This window comes from Phyllopteryx taeniolatus, chromosome 1 (assembly GCF_024500385.1).
Source record: "Phyllopteryx taeniolatus isolate TA_2022b chromosome 1, UOR_Ptae_1.2, whole genome shotgun sequence".
NCBI classification, from domain to species: Eukaryota; Metazoa; Chordata; class Actinopteri; order Syngnathiformes; family Syngnathidae; genus Phyllopteryx; species Phyllopteryx taeniolatus.
The window spans coordinates 15,315,368-15,338,460 of record NC_084502.1 but is presented as its reverse complement, the minus strand read 5'-3'; the positions used below and the strand labels follow the sequence as shown (position 1 = coordinate 15,338,460).

General features: G+C 40.3%; 2 protein-coding genes across 2 annotated transcripts in view; both read right to left on the bottom strand.

The window, feature by feature from the left end:
• The window catches only part of LOC133478597 (dihydropyridine-sensitive L-type skeletal muscle calcium channel subunit alpha-1-like), a 29,154-nt gene extending 17,823 nt beyond the window's left edge, over window positions 1-11,331 (bottom strand). The window contains exons 1-11 of the mRNA XM_061774831.1: window positions 10,811-11,331; window positions 7,910-8,015; window positions 4,187-4,326; window positions 3,959-4,092; window positions 3,725-3,877; window positions 3,432-3,637; window positions 2,015-2,118; window positions 1,788-1,933; window positions 1,276-1,357; window positions 1,030-1,190; window positions 730-955 (exon numbers count right to left, since the gene is read on the bottom strand). Of these exons, the coding sequence (XP_061630815.1) occupies window positions 730-955; window positions 1,030-1,190; window positions 1,276-1,357; window positions 1,788-1,933; window positions 2,015-2,118; window positions 3,432-3,637; window positions 3,725-3,877; window positions 3,959-4,092; window positions 4,187-4,326; window positions 7,910-8,015; window positions 10,811-10,995 (1,643 nt within the window). The 5' untranslated portion in view covers window positions 10,996-11,331. The remainder of the gene's footprint in view (window positions 1-729; window positions 956-1,029; window positions 1,191-1,275; window positions 1,358-1,787; window positions 1,934-2,014; window positions 2,119-3,431; window positions 3,638-3,724; window positions 3,878-3,958; window positions 4,093-4,186; window positions 4,327-7,909; window positions 8,016-10,810) is intronic.
• A 593-nt stretch (window positions 11,332-11,924) lies between these two features.
• On the bottom strand, window positions 11,925-14,550 carry tmem9 (transmembrane protein 9). The gene is made up of 5 exons (XM_061774818.1): window positions 14,315-14,550; window positions 14,016-14,107; window positions 13,807-13,915; window positions 13,437-13,568; window positions 11,925-13,328 (listed from the first exon to the last, which is right to left on the bottom strand). The coding sequence occupies exons 1-5, from the start codon at window positions 14,405-14,407 to the stop codon at window positions 13,188-13,190; spliced, it is 567 nt and encodes a 188-aa protein (XP_061630802.1). The 5' UTR covers window positions 14,408-14,550; the 3' UTR covers window positions 11,925-13,187.
• Window positions 14,551-23,093: the final 8,543 nt, after the last annotated feature.

The following is a 23,093-nucleotide window of genomic DNA, read 5'->3' as shown; positions in this document are numbered from 1 at the left end:
TGGATAACAAGTTTTGAAATCCGAAGCCAGTAAAGACGGTTTGTTCAACTACAGTATTATTACATTTATTTTAAAAGGGGGATCAGTAAAAAGTGAAGACAATTTGCAATTTTGGTATTTTCACAAGAAACACGTAGTCGATGCACATGATTTGGTTTCACGGGCCACATGAAATGATGTGGCGGTCTGGATCTGGCCCCCGGGCCACCAGTTTGACACCTGTGGTTTAGAGTAATATAACAAAGGAATATTGATCAAAAGTTAAGTCAAATTATACCTGTTACAATCTTGGTTATCCAGTGTTGTTTATTTGATTTTTTTTAATGTTTTTTTTAGGCCCAAACGTTAACAAGAAAGAAATTAGACTATGTGGCTAAAAGGTATAATTTATAATAGAAAGTCAAAACGCTATAAAAACAAAATAGATCGTTTGATTTTTATTTTTTTTTTACAGCTATAACACTGCAATGGAAAGAAACCTGTTGAAATGGTCATCATCTGTAATCTTTACACTTTTACTGTTGTAAAAGTAACTAAAATAATGATGCCGATTAGTGTAGCGCAATGCAATTCAGAGATACCTATTGCAGTATAGTACAGTTAATTACTATAAAAATACTGTATATTGAGGATAAGTGGTTTGGAAAATGGATAGCCCGATGGACAAAAATATACACTAGTCATGGAACAATGTTGAGGCAGTCGAACCTTCTGGTTTGTATGACTCACTTTGTGACTTTAAGGATCCTCAGAAGCCGAATACACCTGAGTACAGAGAAACCCAGGGGTGTCACCTCTCCAACCGACAACATGATCATCTCCAGGATACCGCAAAGCACCACGAAGAAGTCAAAACGGTTGAACAGTGACATGTAATACGCCCTGGGACCCAGAGCGTACATCTTCACAAACATCTCGATGACAAAGAGCATCAGGAGGACACGACTCGCCACATCTGATGACAGACAAAAGAGAGAAGAAAATGAATCAACCATTTTGTGTAAAACGTCAAAATCACAATTATTGAACCTTGGAGAGTAGTGAGCGTAGCCGGCTGGTGGTGGTGCTCAGTCGCTATGGTCAACGTGTTGAGGAGGACGAGGAACATCACCAGCCAGTAAAAACCTCTGGTTTTCACGTAAACCAGACACTTCATCCTGCAGAAGCGGTTCCAACGACGAGCCAAGCGACTTGATACGCAAACAAAGTGTTAATGAGTCAAGCTACTGTTGCACATCACCACGTGCACATGCACGGTCAGAAGAGCACACTCACTAGTAGTAGACCACTCGACTCTTGCCCTCCAGGTCGTACAGGCTGTCAGTGTCAGAATCTCCACTGGTCAAAGGCAGAAGACCTGACAAGAGGATAGATAGCTGAATAAAGGGATTGATAGATGGAAGAATGGATGGATAGATGGCTAGATAGACCAACAGACGAATAGCTCGATAGAGCGACGGATCGTTCGGTAAATAGATAGTAAATGTTACTCTACAGTACTTGAACCCACCAATTTCACACAGACAACTCAGTGTTAATCATTTCCAATGGGATTATAAGGAATGTTGAATGTTTTTAATTGACCTTAAATGAATGTTTTTTGTTGTTGGTTGTTTTCTTCAATATTGGCAGTTCTGTGAGGCATTTTGCATCTCTGATTTACTATGAAAGGTGCTACAGTATATAAATAAAGCATACTGCATATTGTATGCTAAAGAGTTACACACAATTCGTCCAAATTGACAGGTCATTTTCATCCGATTTGCAGCTCTTGTTTTCACACTGACCTTTGCCCTCTCTGTCAGCATCCAGGACCTCGGCGTGGGTGATCCACTCCATGTAGCCGTGCAGGTCCTCATCTAGCTGCTGACGCTCCCGCAACTTCTGGAATTCTCCTCGGGATCTGGCTTTCTCCCGCTCTTTGGTAAACTCTCTGATCAGAGAGAGAACATTTTTAATAGCGATCATTTTGAGAAAACTATGGAATCAAGTTGTGTGTGCTGAATCAGCGTACCCACTGAGCACGCCCAGAACCAAATTGAGCACAAAGAAGGAGCCCACAAGAATGAGTGGAACAAAATAGACCCAAGGCCATTCATTTCCTATGGCATCGTTTATCTGAAAGAAATAGTTACAACTGTCCTGTAAGTGCAGTGATTCCCAACCATTGTGGCGGGCACATTAGTGTGCCGTAAGAGAGTTATTAGCTGATTCAGTTAAAGATCCTGTAACGTCAATTCAGAGATTTCTTTCTAAATACATTATCCATATTTGAAGATAATTGTTGAAAATTGCAAAAACTGATAACTATGTAGTACTCAAATGTGGAGCAATAGCGTTAAACATTTTTTTTTTTTTACCATTTCAGTTGGGCGTGGCTAAAATTGGGCCTAGTGACACGTTGGGTCTAAGGTATTAGTTGCCCCTCCACCACTATCGGAGCACTTGAGGGCCTTCGTTTGCATCAGTGGTTATCCGGCGCAATAGTAACATGCATGAGCTGGCTAGCTATGCCTACACCCCGAAATTGCATCTTCCCTTCATTGTCGGCTGTGAGTGCACGTGCATCACAGAAACAAAAGTAAAAGAGTGAGGTGGGGGGGGGGGGGGGGGTGGTACAAAAAAAAAAACTCTGATGTGACAGCCAGAGTGTGGACCATGACTACGCTGGCGTGGCCGCTTTAGAGCGCTTTATTGTCGCGTTGAGAAAAAGACTCGTGACGACCCGGTGGGATATATTCCAGCCACATATCTAGCGCATATATTTTCGTGACTCAAACATGTAGTTTTGTGTAGGCATCAGAAAAATGCCTGGCGAAGTAGCAGACATTTTTCCAGTTCCCAGAAATGGTATTTGAATGACAGTTGACATTCGAGCAGGTCGTGGTTTCAGAGCATTCAGTGGACACACCCAAAGCGTCTGAGAACAGCGAGGACAGCTTGATTTTGGAGCCTCATTTTAAACTTTGTTTAATGATCCAAATTTGGCAGGCTTGTTAACAACACTCTTCTCTGTGTGTCTTGAGTAAATGTAGAAGACATTTATTTTAACTTTACAGGGAATTTAATTGGGCCCAAAACCTTTGATTCCAAAACAAATATTTGTTCATCTAGCTATGCCTGTGACATATAGTGACAGGCAGAGCAATAAAATGCTCTTCCACTACATGGTAGAAGACACAATTCACTTGTGTATCCACCTTTTGAAATTCATACATTAAAGCTCTGGAAAACATCAAGAAACCACTGCAAAATGATGTGTTTCTCTCAATTTTGCTATTTATAGGTAGATATTTTTAAGTAGAGATTTTTGTGTTACTTGTGTTCTGTGGTGTTCCGTGAGATTTTTCTCATTTAAAATATGTGCCTTGGGGCTATAAAGGTTGGGAAACACTGCTATAGTGGAACAACACAATCAACAAGTCACCAACCCAGTAGAGAACTTTAGTCCATCCCTCCATAGTTATACACTGGTAGACCGTAAGCATTGCGAAGCCGATGTTATCAAAGTGGGTAATGCCATTGTTGGGACCTTCCCAGCCCGGTCGACACTCGGAGCCATTGATCATGCAGCGGCGTCCGTTACCGGCCTGAGCACAAGGTGCGGGCATCTCCCCCTCTGCTGTTGAATAGATGTCTGCAGGCAAACGAGTGGAAAAATAATAATATGTTAATGCATCATAATGCAGACTGATTAACATTCCAGTCAAGCATATGCATGTACTTGTATCCGTGTAGTAGCAGGTTTTGTGCATTTTGCACTTGAAGAGCTCCAGTCCCATGATGGCGTAAATGGTGACCAATAAGAAGACCAGCAGGGCGATGTGCAACAGAGGTAGCATGGCTTTGAGGATGGAGTTCATCACCACCTGCAGGCCTGAATGCAAACAACAAACGAACAGGTTCTCCTCATCCAGAATCAAATGAAATAAACGTTTAGGAGAGAACAGGATCTTACTGGGGACTCCAGAGACGAGACGTAAGGGACGCAAGACCCTGAAGGCCCTCAGTGCCTTCATGTCAAAGCCCCCTCCTTTTTCCATTGGAACACCTGCTATCGTATTGATGGTATCCAAGGCAAAGGTGACGAGACTGCGGTAGGACAGCCGCCATGCAATAAGTGCTCCCATATAACTCCTGTTTTGAGGACGTCTCATGCTACAGTCAGTCAAATATACCCACTTACCCCATGAAGACGATGACAAAATCCAATATGTTCCAGCAGTTCCGTAAATATGCACCTTCATGGAACACAAACCCATATGCCACTATCTTCAGAAAGCACTCTAACGTGAAGATGACTAAGAAGATGTACTCGAGACTCTCCTGCAGAAAGACATGTTACGGTATCGAATGATTTCCTCTGGTTCGAACTACAATTACAATGAACAAAAATATTCTCCAGATATTATTATTGTTAGTTTAGTATTCATTGTAACAGTATTGCAAGCATTCATTCCTCAAAAAAGAGACCTCGGTCTCAATGGGTTTTTATTTTCTGGTTAAATAAAGGTTTTAATTGATTCAATAACCTCTTGGTAACAGTGACTAGACAGAAAATCCATTAGGAGTTTAACAAACAATTTAAGTTATTGATGCAAAACTAATGCCACAACATTAGTTGGAAAATCATCATGTCATTTACTTTCTTTTGTTAACTTCAATTGAAAAAGTTGCTGACATGGGCATAGACAAAAATAATACCATACCATACTGGTAATGACACTGTATTTTATTAGTGTTTTGAATATTGTCTTCCAAGCCTGCATAATGTATGTTAAGCAGCCTCAAAATTGCGTCTGTCAAATGCAGGGTACTTCATTCGAGATTTTTTGCTAATTTCTACAACCCCTGTGTTTCTCAACCAGGAAGCATGGTGGACTTTAAGGTACAAAAGGAATTTGTTACAGCACTCCAGTTTAAAAGTTGAACTTGTGTTATCAGTAATAAAATCGACAGTGAATATTAATGTAATGTTCACTACCTTATGAGTCTTTGCCTATTATAGTCTATTATAATCAAGGATAGTTGCTAGGTTTTTCTGTGATTTGGAAAGTGACATACAGTAAATGTATTCCTTATTCACTTGAGAGTAAAAATAACATTCTGAGGTGAACATTTTTTTGTTTACAAGCAGAAAATTGTACTGTACTTGGAAAACATTTTACTGAAAGTACTGCATTTTATTATTAAGGATTATAATTGTATTCATTTACACAGTAGCTGCAAGGTCCTGTTTGCCCAAAATTCAGATTGGAGGCTGAGCACCTCAAAAGCGGAGATCCGAGATTGCCGTCTGGTTGTTGAACCAATCAATGAAGTCATTGAATTCATACTGTATATGTATAATGTGAATATAATAAAATTTCCTTTTTTTCACTGAAGCCAGAAATTGGTTACAATCCGCTGATGCCATGCCTGCAAAAAACACTAAACTAATATTGTATATTGGCAATGTTTAAATGGGGGGTGACAAGCTGTGTTGTTTTTAAAAACTATTTTTATAATTCTCCTGAGTCATTTTGGTGTTTGTGTATGCAGATCTAATAAGAGCAAGCACATACAGTATAGTCAAGTGGAGCAGCTCTTGTTACATCCCTCACCTCAGAGGAATGGACATTTGGAGGGAGGCTGGTGAGTAACAAGGAGTCAGTTGACTTTGGTTAAATGGGTCAATCCATTATATAGCCACGATTAGGATAAAGTCATCTATGTATTGTGTGTGTGTGAGAGATGGCAAGCGATTGTTGGGTAAGATCTATGTGTTGACACCTGTGCTTAGGCACTTGGTTTCTATGAGACACAACAGTCTGTTGAGCTGAGCCTCATCAATAGCTAAACACTGCTGTCAACATTGAGGATTTGCACGCAGCCGTGTTAATACACAGCCACAGTGTGAGGTGAGGTGGCCAGAGACTCAACTGGCAACATTTGCAGTGTCGGGAAGTAACGAATACAGTGGCGCCTTGAGATACGAGTGATCCGTCGTTCAGATGATTTTTTTTGCGTTGACATGCAGTTTGGCGGATATTGAACAATTCCTATACAAAAGCGGCTTTTAGCTGTTTAATGCCACTCCCAGTTGAAGTTTACTGTCAAACTAAACATGAAACAAAGAGAATTACACGTTGTGCAATATTTAAGACAATCACACAACTTTCCCTTCCACTAGCTTAATGCTAACACACAATGTAAAATGCCATAGATGGGATAACAAATAGCCTAGCTGTCGTTGTGTTATACCCTTTAAGCAATGGAAATTTGAACACAAACGGTACATCAAGACAGGCAATATAACAACAATGATGGTGGTAACAGGTTAAGTCCTCTTTATACTCCCGCGGTCGACTACGCCGATATAGCATCACGTGACCGACGAATTGCCCCGCGCAGCACCTCTGCGTAGCTTGACGCGCACACGGCAAAAAATAGTTGCTGCGGGTCGAACTCGGAGATCATCTCTCGAGATTGGTCTGTTTTAGTCACATGCTGTGATGACCCTTGGTTCTACATACCTTCTACGCCACCGCCTTCTCGATCGATTTTGCAGCATAATTAAAACGTATCATCTGGTCATCTAGGTCAATTTGTTGAGGCAGACACTGTTCCACGGTCGCCATTGTTGTTTCTTTGTTCTTTGTTACGGAAAGGAAAGGAAAAACGGCTCCCGCAAATGGGACCCCCAAAAACAATGCAGAGGTGTGGTGTCCTAGCCTTAGCGACACCCCCGACTTGGAGGTGAACTGCAGTACATTTTCAAAACTGCGCGCGTGGGTTGCGCTCGAGTATAAAGGCAAACTACGCGTTGGACAGCCGCAGTGACGTAAACTCCGCCGCCGTCCGCGTTTATATTTAGGTAGCTATTTGGCATGTCAAGTCTGCTCTAACTTGCTCATTTAATGTGGCTTCAACTACACTCATATTTAAGCTATTTTTTCATGTTGATGCCATCATTCTTTAACTTGTGTGGCATATATTACCAAGTAATGGGTATGGTTAAGCTAACGCTTTTTTTTTGGTACTGTGGATAAGTGATATTCCTACCACTTGACAGCTGCTGAAAGTAACTAAAAAGTTACTTTTTTCTAATTTAGTTACTTTCGAAATCAAGTAATCAGTAAAGTAACTAAGTTACTTTTTCAAGGTAACCTTGGCAACACTGTATAAGAATAATCACAGGCATTTATTTTTCATCCTCTGCTGAAAAAACGACTGATATTCGTAGTTTACTGAGTCACTTGTTGTAGTGTTCTTTGTCTTCATGACTGTATTATACTGCCCCCAGTGGCACATTTGCACACATCAGAAAGAGTTGCAATAAAATAATCATGATGCAGTTTAATTCTTTACTTTATTTTTCATTATGTTATTACTGTTTTTGTTAGATATATTTTTTGTCACTGCTTTAAACATCACTTGAGCAATATTAGATAACGTTTGAGGAATTATCGACACATTTTGTACCATCATATAGGTTGAGCAAAAGAGCTTCCGATGGACCTCCACAGCGGCGGTTCTAGGGGAGGGCAGTGCCCCCCTAACCCTGTGGGCCCCCTATGACCGGATTACGACATACCAACAAAATTGTCAAAAACACACAAGGAATTTCCCAATATCAATAAAAATACAAATGTGCTTGCGAAAAATGTTCTTTATGTCGGAGTAGATTCTTAGTCATCCAGGTCATAGTAATCTGCAAAGGTTGAATTGAGACAACTGCACTCTTCTTGTTTGTTGAATTTGTTGTTGACTTAGTTATTAGGTTGACCATACTGTATGCATTCGAGTTATTATGGTATTTAATAGGATTCGCTGCCTTTAAGGCCTGAACAGTAATGCGCTGGACCTTAAGTACATTTGAGCCTTGACTCACTCACTAATCCTAAATGACAATATCACTTTTACTTACCAAACTGGAATTGGTGTTATTGCTATCTTCTTCAGGCATGGGCAGGAACACAGCCAGTGCTACACAGTTTGCAAAGATGGTCAATAATATGATGATCTCAAAGGTTCTGGAGAAGGATGCTCAGGATTATTACACAAGGATGATGGGAATTCCACTTTTGCCCCCAGAGAAATAAGAACGGATTATATTTGCTGCGGGTGACGGGCATACTGTCACTTGACATGCCATGTCTGTCTTGTGGAAGTATATTGGGCTGTCATATGAGACATTAACAAATGATTGAAGATGAGTATTACAGAGTTTTGTAGCTGCAAGGCATCATGGGAGTGGCTAATAGTGTCTCCACAGACTCCTCTCCACTTCGTGTGATGATTTTGTGTGTTCACGGTTACAATTCAATTGTGTTCATATGACTGAAGAGTAGTGACAAGAGTGACTCACCTGCCACTTTTTGTTTGTGTGGGAGCTCTATGAAGACATATGTTCCACTTGTTTAGAATGCAATTATTACACCAGTGAACTTGACTGAGGCCTTTCTCTGAAGACAAACAAATCAGTTGACCACTAACTCAGCAGAATTTACCCTTTTATACAGTATTATGTATTAAAGACCCTGTAAAGTGAATGAAGGGATTTATATTGTTTGGAGTTAATTGCAGAGCTGCCAACCTATAAAAATTCACTTCCAGAACAATTTGTCCAAATTTAAAACCATAAGCGTTAATAAATTATGGCTTCAAAATTGGGTCATTTTAATGTTTTTATTACATCATGAAAAATATGTCTATGGATTAATTCAACTTTGCCAACCCCGATAAAATAAAAAAATAAAAAAGTCTATGAAAGCAGATTAATCAGATCTCAAATGACAAAATTAAAACTCAGCACTCTATTTTGCAAACAAACAAATAACATTGCTGATAGATTGAATTAGAAAGTTTATGTATGGATAATAGTTTTGGTTTCTATTTTGTGCAACGTACTTATATCTAAAGAAAGAAAGAAATGTAATTATGTATTCTCTTGCATGTTATTTATATTACATATTTATATTTCCTATATCCACAATTGCTGCTGAAACTGCAAATTTCCCCATTGTGGGACTAATAAACGTTATTTTATCTTATATTACAAATATTCATTAATAAAAATAATATACTTTTAACCTGCCCATCTTCTGAAGTGACGTATAGTGAGATACTAATTGACCAGACTGGTTGGTGACCAGTCCAGGGTGTAACCGGTCTCTCTCCCAAAATCAGCTGGAGTTGCCTCCAGCTCACTCGTAAACCCAATAAGAATAAGCAGCATGGAAAATAGATCCCTAGATGAATATATTATTTACGTTTGGCATTGGTGCGACTTTGAGGAGCATGCTTTTGTTTTTGTTATTGCGTTGTCATTTAACAATGATATTGACAACATAATTGCATTTCTCCAAAGTCCTCTTCAAGACCTTTAATTTAGAGTGAGACTCATTTTTGTGAACCAAATAGAATTTTGACCTGGTTAGTCTATTTTGACCTTTAACTCATTTACCTACTAGACGTTCCCCAGTTTGGAAATGACTGGATGAAAAAAATGTGCATGGCATGTCTGACTTTAATGTGATTTTGGTCTTTGTGATTCTCAAAGTGTGATACCCGGATCCCTCTCGTGTTACTTGGAAGAATGATGTCCTACCTGAGTACAGTTCAGTTGTATTTAACTTTTAAGTCCAAAACATTTGCATTTAATCTTTAAATACAATGTCCTGCTGGGACATCCTCTATTTGCAACAATGAGCTGCAGCAGGCATTCGTGGTGCCAGCTCCACAATAAATGCAGTAGCCACTCCCATGCTACCTCATTCCCACCCATTGGGGACTCAGTAAGAGAATTCCCCTGCCAGGTCAGCATCATGTCTCCCTGTGATCCAGCGGGACAGCTGCATGGCCCAAGAATATGTTCAAAGCAGCTCAACACACACACCGGTGAAAATGCGTAGGTTTCTCCCCCCCGTTACAAATCACACTACTGTACGCTCTATCTTCTGCGAAAGTTCAAAAGGATTAGTTTTTTTCACTCCTTGCAATATTGTCCCTGGACTTGTGGCCTGTATATGCTGCAGAGTGACATACCAATGTGATTATACTAGTGCGATAAAAAGTGCCTATGACTTGGTTGTACATGTGGCAACAAATGGCAGTGGAATGTAAAGGGACATTTTACAATTCCATAACAGGGATCAATATGTTCATAATCCGTGGGGATACTTTCTTTCTGTGTCAACTTTCTCAAATGCTGCTCACTGATGTAAAATATTAAGATATATACAGTAATAAGCCCAAAATTTTGAAAACCTTGAGCTGGAAATTACAAAGAGTAGCAAAAACATGTATCTATCCATCAATAAATCTATCAATACTTCTCAACTTAATACTAAAGCTGTTGACTCTAAATACAGTAATTAGTGTCAGCTAATTCTGTTTTGGATGTTGAACGTGCCTAAACCAGGAATGGCCATGGGGCTAAAATAAAAGCAGGAAACTCCCTGCAGGAGCCGCATAACATCATCACTCAGCAGCCGGCCGTCTGCTCGTGCGCCAAGCCTCACATAGTGGAAGCATTTTCAGCATTATTTCCCCATTAAAAAGAGAATGTGCTTGCATTCATTGTGTCAAAATTGACTTGGGCACAGGCTGCCAATAACAAAAGTCTTTGCACATCAAAGACCAAAATTAACTGAGATAAAGAGACGTGGCAAACGCATTGAGATCGTATTGGCTTACAGCTGGTGTCAAGCATCTTAATCGCAGCTTTAAGTTGTGGAATAGTTTGAGCACCTGACACACTATGGTCTCCATGTCTCTCTGACTCAACAAATAAGTAATGATAATTATAACACAATATAAAGGATACTTCCACTCCACTATGTTGATGCAGGCCTTGCGGAAGGGGTTTTTAAGAGTGAAGAAGAAGAGGGATCTGGCAGGTCTCGGGTTGCCGCCTGTGGCTTGCAACTTCTTCAGCTTCTCCCGCTGCTTCCTCTTCAGCTCCTCCTCATTCATGATGACCGGCTTGGCCGCGTCTGAGTTGGCTGCCATTCTGGAGACGCCAACAGGTCTTAATCCTGGAGAAATGTGCCCGCTGACTGTATAATCCTAACCCGGGGTTGAGTGTAATTCCTTGTAGCGAAGGCCTCCAGGATACGGACCTGATAATCCTGAATGGGCTCCTCTGTGTCCCACCACCACAGCCACAGGCCTCGCTTGGCTGAGGACCTCTGACAGGAAAACCTGCCAGCCAAGTGGCTGGAAGCGCAGTTGGCCCTGCTGGAGTTTAATTTTAGACTGTGAACCAGCGGCGAGCCATGCTTGGGGATGGTAAAACGGTTTGGGGGGTAGAACGTGGAAGAAGGGAGGAGATGAAATCAAGGGGGTGTCTGGGCTGGGCAAGAGAGGGTGAGACCATCTTGGAGGGGCACGACCTCCAACCTGACTGCAATTTCAAAACAGAACCCATGCTCAACGAAATCCCCGAAGCACCACAAACCAACGGCTGAGGAGTTTTCTTCTATGCCCTTCCTTGGTGTTTACATCGGTTCTTTATATATATATATATATAAATAATTTATGGCTGTATACAATGTCTGATTTGTTACAGTATGACCATTAAAAAAACAACTACAAAATCACTTTGCCAAAGTAAAAACAACAATTTCAAAAAATTAATATATAAAAATAAACAGAAATTGGTGTTTAACATGAGCTCCTTGTTGTTTAAATGCAAATATCGACCTCATTGCATCAAAACGTGCTCCAAATTAGATGAGGATTTGTTAACGTAAAAATGTGTAATATAAACAAACATTTCAGGAAAGACATTTTCAAGAATAGCATATTTGAACTGATAATTTGATGAGAGCAGAATGTGCATAAAACGTTCAGCCATGTCGTGTGTCGCCCTCTAGTGCTAATATTTAGTACAATTAGAAAAAAAATACTGCAGGAAAAGCACACAAACACACCCAAAGTTGCACAACCAGTCTTTTCTTATTTTTGCATTAAGACAAATGTACAGGCAAATAAATATAAATACAAAACAGTAGCAAGAACACTCAAAAGAATTAGTCATATATATTTGATATAAGAATCATGACAAATACAATGGTGGAAAGTAATTCACTCAGCAGCAACTCCGGCACAATGGGGCTTTCAAATACAGGAAAGTTCATTCATATGCTACTAAATCATACTGTCAGGCACACATCTACTTTTTTTCAAAAACTGTGAATCCTATACATTGAGTGCCCAATTTTGATCTGGACTTCCATGCATCATCAAAAGAAAGAAGAAAAACAGGAACAGCACTCATTATATATCACACAGAATATTATGCGAAACTTATTATGAGCAGTAATAAATTATGAATAAATAAATGGGGTGCTTGGTAACAGCACACACTATTCTTTTACAACTTAACACAAACCCTTATGGCTAACAGAAAAAAAGTGTCACAAATTCCTTGTAACTCACAAGGAGAACTATTACATAAATAAAAAGTTTAGGACATCAATGTCCATTGCACGGAGAACTACTAAAATAGTTAAGATGATATTTAGCAGTTCTGGCCTGCAGAGGTTCTGTTATTGGTCCAGTTACAAATTGACAAAAGGGCATTAGTGTATAGTGAAATACTGCCTATTCACACATTATTATTCACAAAATCATGTCATGGTGTGTGTCCCCCCCTGTGGACCCTAACCTCTGCTATTTGAGAGGAAAAAAAATAAAAATAGTTGCACAAACCGCACACTGTGCCACGGTTGAATTGTGTTCGCTCAGTGTGCGGCAGCTAAATTTAGTCTTTTCTTTGTGGAAATTAAGGAGAGCGTTCCTCGCATGTACATATGCACGTCTGGGGCATTAAAAAAAAAAAAAAAAATATATATATATATATATATATACTGTCTCATGTTTCAAGATGTTAAAAGTTTGAAATGATTTTGAAATGAAGAGCTCACTCCCCATCCTTCCTGAAGGTTTACTGTGCTGTGCATGCAGTAGTTGGTGCAAGCGATAAGTGTTAGTCACTGGTAGATTTAAACCGTCGCCCTCATAAAATAAGATGAAAATAGCATCCTGATCATGTCTGCATTATACTAATAAAACTTGTGGGTCAAGCAATGGAATACCATGTGAAGAAACTGTGAGGCTGAAGAGTAATAAAGAAAGTGCAGCTGGTGACAGAAAAGATACCTGCTCTAAACCTTGGCTCAGGATCGTCCTCGCTGGGTTCAACTAAGCAGTTTGTGGCGGTCGAAAACAGTCTTGCGCTGTTCCTGGACCTGCTTCTTCCAGCGCTGCTGTGCCCCTTCGACCCGCTCCAGCACTGTGTTTCCTCTGGCCTGGCTGCTGTCCACCTGTGGACGCATCTCCTACAAGCAGCCAGAAAAGAACAGGGCATGTCGAGGAGTGAAGATTCATCGGAAACAAAGGAAATGGCTACCTTGAGCTGGTTTAAATGCACATGTATTATGATATACCTCAGAGTCCTCCTCATTGTGCAGAGGCTGGGTGTAGGCATCATGCTTGCGGATAAGGGGATCCACCAAGAGAAGGAAAAGCATGTAGAGCAGCAGTGCACCCACAACAGACAGGTAGATGATGATCGTCACCTGTGACATAGAGCAATGATTCTTAACCATAGGTGCAGAGTGTGGGCCGCCATTGCCACCATGTGGACTGCAAAACAACAACTTTCAGTTCAACACGTGTCGGCCGGCTAGGGTAGACACCAGAATTATGATTTATCGACATTTTCACTGTGATGTCTCACGTACTTCGAGGTGCCAAAAGCCTTAGCAATCACAGATTACGGCCAATGTGAGGTCCAGGGAGCAAGTCCTGCCCTACCTTGATAGTGTTGCTGCTCCGCTCCTCATACTTGCACTCACACAGCAGACAGTAAGCTTCCACGTCATGGCCAGGCACCGGCATGGGATCCACCACATGGAGGCAGTTGCTTGGAGAGGGGGGGGGGGGGGGGGGGGGATTACAAATCCAGCAGAATTGGATCCATTGTGAATCTCCAATTGGTCCGAGAAGAGTGACGTTGCGCTTACCAATCCTTTTGGGAGACATTTCGATTGTAGATGTGACCTGTGAAGTTTCTGTAAGGCGGGCAGATGCACTTGCAACGAACGTCTTCAAAGCTCTGTCATTGCAGTACAAGACCCAGTTAAAGTGGTCCGATTTTAAGAACAGAACATCTATTCTAACCCCCTGGCATACGGTGCTTTCAATAAAGTACATGCAAATTGTGCAGGTGTACCTACTGTTGTGGCTAATGTATTATGGTTCATTATGGAAAATTACACCTGACTGTTTTTGTTTTTCTTTTAGGGGGGGGCGCCTGTCTTACCTTTGCATTTGCAACAGCTGCAGCATCCAACAGGAGGGCGAACACCGCAGCAGCCACGATAAAAGTCCCCGAAGCTCCCCCGTAAAACGACATTCTCCCACAGAGCCTCAACGCGACGCGTAAATACAGTATAGAGTACAGTAAACAAAAATATATCGTATGCGGAAGCCCCGAGAACTGCGAGAAGCTAACCTAGCTTGACATCTGCGGAATTCCTCCACTTCCGTTTCCGGTTTGCCGTCACGCATGGCGACGATGCCGCCTACTGGTTAAAATACACAAACATACGTTTCAATGCAGACAAATCAAACGTCGAAGGTCAGATTTTACAGTACAGTACGTTTATCAAATCTAGTCCTGTTTCCTGTGATCCATTAAATAAGCTGCGACCAACACTGTGTGAAATAGGAAGCACTTTACATTCAGGAAAATGCACATTTAGCGAAACTGACAAATCATCAAAAGAGCAATGAATGGGATGACTATCAAACTTGGTCACGATTAGACAGACATAAACGTAAGATCATTGATGTTTCTGGGATTGAGATACACGATAAGTAGTACAGTATTGTTTCTTTTCACGCCCTCTCTTTTCTACTGAATGTTATTTTATTTTCATTTCCAATCGTTAAAAGCAAAATGGAGGAGTTTTGAAACTCATCAAAATATTTTCCCCCAAAAAATCAATTTTTCCAGGACTCTGTAAAGTTTAAAGCACTCATAAAAAATAAAAGATTGAAATGATTTAATAATCCATTTGAAAGTGAGAAAAGAAGACTCTTACATCTTTGCTGTAACAACCCAATTTAAATGGTCTGTAAATGAATCACTGCAAAGTGATCTACGATCAAAAAACCTAGGCCACAAAAAAGGACATGGAAGTATTGACTGAAATCCTTTTCTTAATTGTCATGGTGTCAGTTTGCCACTAGGAGATGCTACAGCGCAAGACCACATCTTTTTGGTGGTCATTGCTTCGGATACTTCCTGTACGACACAATTTAAAGTGTAGTTGTATCTCACCTGAAACAACAGAAAAAAGCCAAATTAGTCAAATAGCATTAAAGCCACATTATGTAACAATAATTTGACGTCGCAGGACCAGCCTGAAAATCATTTGAGGTTATATTGACTTGTAATAAGCATAAGAGGATAGTGCCTTTTTCTTGTGTTACCATGGTGACCTACATCACCTATCAGGTGTATAATACTGGTGGACCAGCTAGGATGGCACCTAAGTTGCATTAACACTAGCAGTACAAGTGCTAACGTAGCTGTTCAGAGTTGCATATAGCACTTGCCAGTTGCCACACACCAAAGTGATAAATTGGTCCATGTTTATTTCAAGAAATGATATTTTTAGTACATACTGTGTTGGTTAATATGAACCTCTGTTCATTTATATTTACCACGATGGCTTAAAGGGGAGGTTTATAATAATACAAAATATAATAGAATACATTTTTGTCATATTACTGTTGCCTAATGTCTTTTAGATGTACCTAATTTCCAAGTATCTCCTCTAAGGTTGTACTGTAGCACTTTGAGATCATTTGTTTGATGTAAAATGTGTTATGACTAAAATGTATTATTGTATTTGTTAAAACAGTCATTATGCCTTCTGTCTCCAATTGGTTGTTTTTCCTCAGGAGTGGTGGTTTCTTGTACCATATAGCAGATTACAAGCACAAATTGGGGCCAGGTACTTTTTTTCTCCCCCACATATCATATTAATCATGTTCTACTTTCAAGTCATAATGATTATTTTTTTTTTTAACAAATATGACGAAGTTATTTTGGGGTAAAATATTCAAACTCTCCATTTAAAATACAATATTAATTACTCTTGCTTTTACATCAGGAGCAATTCAACAACATTTCCATTAGAGACTGTAGAAATGTAGTCTTGCATAGATTCTGATGAAGTCATACATGACCTATGGGAAGAAGCCCTTCTGCGTCCTTATTCTTCACAGCCCTCAACCTTTTACAATGGTTCCTTTTGACCTTTATCATATCATCTGCAGTGTCTTTTTCACCCCCTCTCTTCCTTTATATCATGCTTTTATAGGCAACGCTGCTTGAATAACAAGTCTATCTCATGGATGTTCTCGTCCTGTCTCGTCTCATTCGTCTTCCTTCCCTTCCCATCTCAGCCTCCTACTGAGGGCAGCAGAAGGAGGAGAGATTCTAATGGACGCCCATGGTAATGGCAGTCATGAGAGACAGTGGTGTTCCATGGGCAGCGTGAAAAACTATAAATCACAACTTGTGGTTCTGCCCTGTTGAGTGTAGCCGATCCCACTCAACCAAAAAAGCAATTCTTCCAACATGTTTTTGCACCTTTGTCTTCATCAGCCTCTGGCCTGTTTTGAGCCCCTGTGACTGACATTTTCTTTCGTCTGGAAATTAAATAGGTTCTACTTCTTGCTGTTTTTAAACTATTTACACAATGTTAGGCAACCATGAAGCAAAAGTGATCCAACATGAAATTAACAGTGTTGGGAGTGTTACACATGTTACAAAACAAATTTATCTGTTTGCATTTTTTCCCTGTGGAATCTATCCTCTGCTATTTGCTGAAAAACTCACAGTATTTGCGATTTTTGTATGCTTTCTGTAACGCCCTAACGTGCCCGAAGGTGGCGCCAGAGCCTGGCTAAATAGAAAAGTAGCAATCGCTGTCAAGGAAGTATGTTGAAGTGATACATCTCAGCTGAAAGAATAGCTTTGTAAATGGGGGAGGAACTAAGTTCAGCCTGAGTTCTTAGCAGAAGATGGTACAAGAGAGTCTTTGCAGAATGTGCATGTACATGTAAATGTGCAATTCTGGTGCATTTTTTAGAAATCAAATCATGTGTAAACCATATATATATTTTAAGGGTAATGCTGTAAAATGTGTTTGAAATAATATTAAATGCTTTGGGGAGCATAGTTTGTGATATATTTACAGTTTTAATTACAGTGGTGCCTTGAGAAAAGAGTGACCCGACTTCGGAGGTTTTCCAAAATACAAGCTGTTGTTTGCTTCGATTTGGCCTTTGAGATATGAGTTCTGTATGCTGGCATTGAACTCAACTCACTTCACAACAAGCAGCAGTTTGGCATAGAATCAACATTTCTTCAAATAGGAGGCTTCAAGCTGTTTAATGCCACTCCTAGTTGAAGTTTACTGTCAGACTAAACATAAAACAAAGTAGAATTTTACATCATGTATTAAAAAAAAAAAAAGCACCTAACCTTGCCTTAAAGTCCGCTAGCTTAATGCTAAGACATAATGAAAAATGCTATAGATGGAAAAATGACTTGCATCTGTGTCATGGTGTAAAAACCCTTCAAGCAGTGGATATTTGAACAGAAGTGGTGAAGCAACTTACATAGACTTAATACACACAGGCATACAGTCAGGGCAATAAATATCGTGACATTGACACAATTCTCATCTTTTTGGCTATAAACACTGTGACAATGGATTTGAAATGAAATGAACAAGATGTGCTTTAACAGGAGACTTTTAGCTTTACTTTGAGAGTATTTACATCCAAATCAGATATACAGTGGGTACGGAAAGTATTCAGACCCCCTTAACATTTTCACTCTTTTTTTATATTGCAGCCATTTGCTAAAATAATATAAGTTCTCTTTTTTCCCCACATTAATGTACACACAGCACCCCATATTGACAGAAAAAAACAAAACGGGATTGTTGGAATTTTTGCAGATTTATTAAAAAAGAAAAACTGAAATATCACACAGCCATAAGTATTCAGACCCTTTGCTCAGTGTTTAGTAGGAGCACCTTTTGAGCTAATACAGCCATGAATCTTTTTGGGAATGATGCAACACGTTTTTCACACCTGGATTTGGGGATCCTCTATCATTCCTCCTTGCAGATCCTCTTCAGTTCTGTCAGGTTGGATGGTGAATGTTGGTGGGCAGCCCTTTTCAGGTCTTTCCAGAGATGCTCAATTGGGTTTAAATTAGGGTTCTGGCCAGGCCATTTAAAAACAGTCACGGAGTTGTTCTGAAGCTGTGTGCTTACGGTCATTGTCTTTTTTGAACGTGAACCTTCGGCCCAGTCTGAGGTTCTGAACGCTCTGGAGAAGGTTTTCGTCCAGGATATCCCTGTACTTGGCCGCATTCATCTTTTCTTCGATTGCAACCAGCGTCCCTGTCACTGCAGCTGAAAAACACACCCACAGCATGATGCTGCCACCACCATGCTTCACTGTTGGGACTGTATCGGACAGGCGATGAGCAGCGCCTGGTTTTGTCCACACATGCCACTTAGAATTAAGGCCAACAATTTCCATCTTGGTCTCATCAGAGAAGAGAATCTTATTTCTCACCATCTCGGAGTCGTTCAGGTGTTTTTTTTAGCAAACTCCATGCAGGCTTTCATGTGTCTTGCACTGAGGAGAGGCTTCCGTCTGGCCACTGTGCCATAAAGCCCCGACTGGTGGAGGGCTGCAGTGATGGTTGACTTACTAGAAGTTTCTCCCATCTCCCGTCTGCATCTCTGGAGATCAGCCACAGTGATCTTTGGGTTCTTTTTTACCTCTCTCACCAAGGCTCTTCTCCCCCAATTGCTCAGTTTGGCCGGACGGCCAACTCTAGGAAGGGTTCTGATCGTCCCAAACGTCTTCCATTTCAGGATTATGGAGGCCACTGTGCTCTTAGGAACCTTAAGTGCAGCAGAATTTTTTTTGTAACCTTGGCAGGATCTGTGCCTTGCCACAATTCTGTCTCTGAGCTCTTCAGGCAGTTTCTTTGACCTCATGATTCTCATTTGCTCTGACATGCACTGTGAGCTGTAAGGTCTTATATAGACAGGTGTGCGGCTTTCCTAATCAAGTCCAAACAGTATAATCAAACACAGCTGGACTCCAGTGAAGGTGTAGAACCATCTTATTTATATATATAATATATATATATATATATATATATATATATAAATATATATATATATATATATATATTTATATATATTATATATATATATATTCTCCTAGTTATTATTTATGTTTTGGACAGACATAGTTCATAAACAACATTGATTTTGTTACTATATATGCAGTTAGCTGACCCATCATCTTAAAAACAGTAGTTCATTTCCATTATATGGTTATTTATTGACTTACAATATTGGCTCATGTTCTGATTGATATTGATGATATGTCTGACGTCCCCAAAAATTTTAATTACACCGTGTTTCTTTTCCCCTTTTGAAGTTAGTATATGATTCCTCCAGAAAACGTGTCTAAACCACAGAGGCTGCCGTTTCAAAGGTGTGAGAAAAGTAGGCAGTGATGCTAACTCCAAGTACAGTGTGTGTCCTCTCCTGCTTTATTGGCACGGACAGCTGCCTGTCGACCAGCTGGGGCCGTGCAGGGGCTGGGGCGGTGGTGTCTGCTGAGTAGCCCGTGACACCGAGGTGAGAGCTGGGCTCGGCGATGCTGAGCTGAGATGAAATGTAGATGCAGAGGAGAGAGCATCTGCCGCCTCTGAGGGACACTGATCTTCAGTGAGGAAATGGAGATGCTGGAGCAGGAGACTCAGCCAAACAGAACATGAAAGCCGAGAACTGCCATGACACTTGATGGACACAAACGCAGGGAGACAAACGGCCACTACTTCCTCCCTTCACTTTCTTCTACCACAGCCACGCTGTTGAGAAACAAGGAGATAGAAATAATGATCTTCTGCTGGATATATAGTGTTCAATGCCAATGTAGTGCCTGTATCTGTTTTATTTTTATTTTCAGCTATTTGTTATGTTGTATTTTCAATTGATCCATATTGGATTTCACTGTGTGTTTATCTACGGAAAGAATTCACATAACACACGCTCAAGATGCAGGTGAAAAACTAACTATGTCAACAATGGGACAGCAGGGACAATAAAGAGGTAAATGAGAGAGCGGCCTGATTATAAGACAAGCGAATTTAACATTCAAAATCTAATGTAGATATCGGCAACATCTTTCTGACTTGTCGCAATTACATAGTTGGAATTTTCATTCAAGACATCTGTAATGTAACTGTGACTAGTCGAAACGACAGAAAGATATGTATGAAATTCTGTTTTCAATGTCATCTCACCTAGGACAAATTATGTCACTTTTGCTGCAATTATGACTCGTCAGAATCAAATTGTAGATATTTCAAACTGGAGTCAAATATATCTACAATTCAGTTGCAGATATCTGTAATTGACAAACTGGATATCTGCAAGTTAAATTTAGAAATCTGTAATGACAAAGCTCATACACATGAATTGCAAATATGACGTCAATTTGTCCCAGGTGAAATGACATTGCAGATATCTGAAATGACAATTGTGGATAGGAAGAATGTTCTTGCGGATATCTGAAATTTTCTTTTTGACTAGGCAAAACGGTTCGGCTGTTAGGTCAAGCAGAATGGAAAATCTGTAGCCCTTTTATGCCGAAACAGTTTTACTGTGTCACAGTGGAGTTTTTAAGCTTCCGCTGTGGTATTATAATTGAGGTTTATTGAGAATCAGACTTTGATAAGTCGAACAGAACAAAGTTTCTCGAGCGGAGAGAGAAACAAAGACAAAAGACAAAGCACTAATTGTAAACAGGATGAGAGAAGTAAATCTTTACATTATCTACAACAATGAAACATTAAATATGAGTGTTGCATGGGGCTGTAGTGCTACACTTTGTGAGGGAAGGACATGACAAGATAGAACAGGACAAGGACAGGAGAAGAAGCATGCAGGACAAGGGTCGTGAACCCGGCTGTACAACTGAAGTGTGGTGGGATTAATTATGTAAATTATAAAAGTCTACAGAACAAGAGTATAAGTGAGGGGATACACAGGCGATTTGCATATTCATGAGTTATTTGTCGCAGTAAGTGTGTGACCCCACACCCAGTGAAAGTCCTAGGGGTGGGTGCCTGCGGATACATGCAAGTGAATTGACACCATTTTACATGCGCAAAGACTGACAGAAATGTCCTGTAATTGCCGTGGCCGCACCGCGGCAGCTGAGGACCCCACCCAATCAATCTAGGGTCCACCCGAGAGCAGTCCCACACCGAGGGACCCAGGGCGGTCCGCCGGCCCAATGAGATTTTCCCAATGTAAAATACGATGTTTCTTGGGAATCACAGGTTTAAACTTATAGGCAGAATTAAGCCGGAAAGAATCCTTCGCAAGCCGCTCATGCATTGAATCATGGTGTGTTGATAAGGAAAGGAGCCAAATGCCAGGAATCCACATGCATCTTTCAAGAGAGAACATGGGTCAGACAGGAAGACAGCTGAAAACAATGAAAAGTGACATGCACTGAAAGGTGGACAAACAGCTGCAGGCAGGGATGGGCGTTTGTTTTTGATGCTATGCATGCTCTGCTTTTGGAAAATCTGCCAGGTGGTTTCACAAGGCTTGGCAGACTACAATGGACACCACAACTTCATGTATGAAGCGATGTGCAAAATCCTTCAAGTCCCTATTAAGTGAAAATAAAGGTCGTATGAATTTGACACACCAGAGTGTTAACAACCCTGACAAATTTGAATCGCAAAGATCTTGTCGACAAGCTGGCTGACATGTCGGACTTTTGTTTTTTCATCCCCTTACTCTTCTGCCTTCTCTCCATTCCATTCACGCGCTCATGGCTGCCAACAAGGCGCTCTAAAGCAACCACGCTGAAGGGAAGATGCACTCTTGGGGTGTAGGTATAACTAGAAAGCTAACTGCAATTGCATTAGACAATCTCTGATGCGAACAAAAGCGCTCAAGATCTTATACAGTGGGGGAGGGGTGACTAATGCTGGTCTCCAAAGTGCATCACGTGCAGTGTTTTCGCCATGCCCCCAAAAAAAAAAAAAATCAGGAAAACTGAAATGGTTTCAACGCTAATTCTCCCCAATTGAGTAGCCTACTGCATAATTTTCACTCTTTGCTACAGTAGCCGAGACAGGTTACGACAACTGCAAACGCCACATCAAATGCAAATGTCACAAAACAATAACATTAGCCCACAACACAGCAACATTAAGGTACAATGGAAGTGACCGCAGGACTCCCTTCGACTGTATAATTCCTCTGGGTTACCGGGCACTCCTATTGCCGACAGACCAAGTGACTAATTCGGAAAGTTTTAATGAACCAAGTTGGGATATTTATGATTTGTGACAATCTGAAAGTGACGTCGATCAGGGCTACAAAACAATAGCTTACTTTCGCTTACTTTTACAACTTAATTCATTCAAACTTGTGCAACTTCCAGACTCAGTCACTTATTTTCTCAACTTTATGAATCAAAGTCAAGCGTTACAATTTAATAAACATTCCACAATTAAATATTAACATTCAAATACTGAGCATACACAAAACAGTACAGTACATAGAACAAGATAATGAAAAATAAAAATGAACAAATAATGATAATAAGAGTCAGTTGTCTTTTCAGAAAACAAACATTCAAATCATTGGGCACAGTCAAAGCTTGTTAGGTTTTGACCCATTTCAATGTTTTGTTGTTGTTGTTGTTCCTTGCTTCATTCACATAAACTAAAAACATTGGGTGACATTTCATGACTCTGGATCCACGGATGAATCGTTTAGCAATAATAATCAGGGTATACATAATTTGACATTTTTTAAAATTATTATTCCATATTTAATGTCCTTGTTCCAGCTTGGGTAATTTGTTGTCCTTTTCAAATAGCCATTGCTGAAATGCTTCCCGAAACATTTGATTATAAGTACAATCAAAAGATGTTGAATATTTGTCTTTGAAAA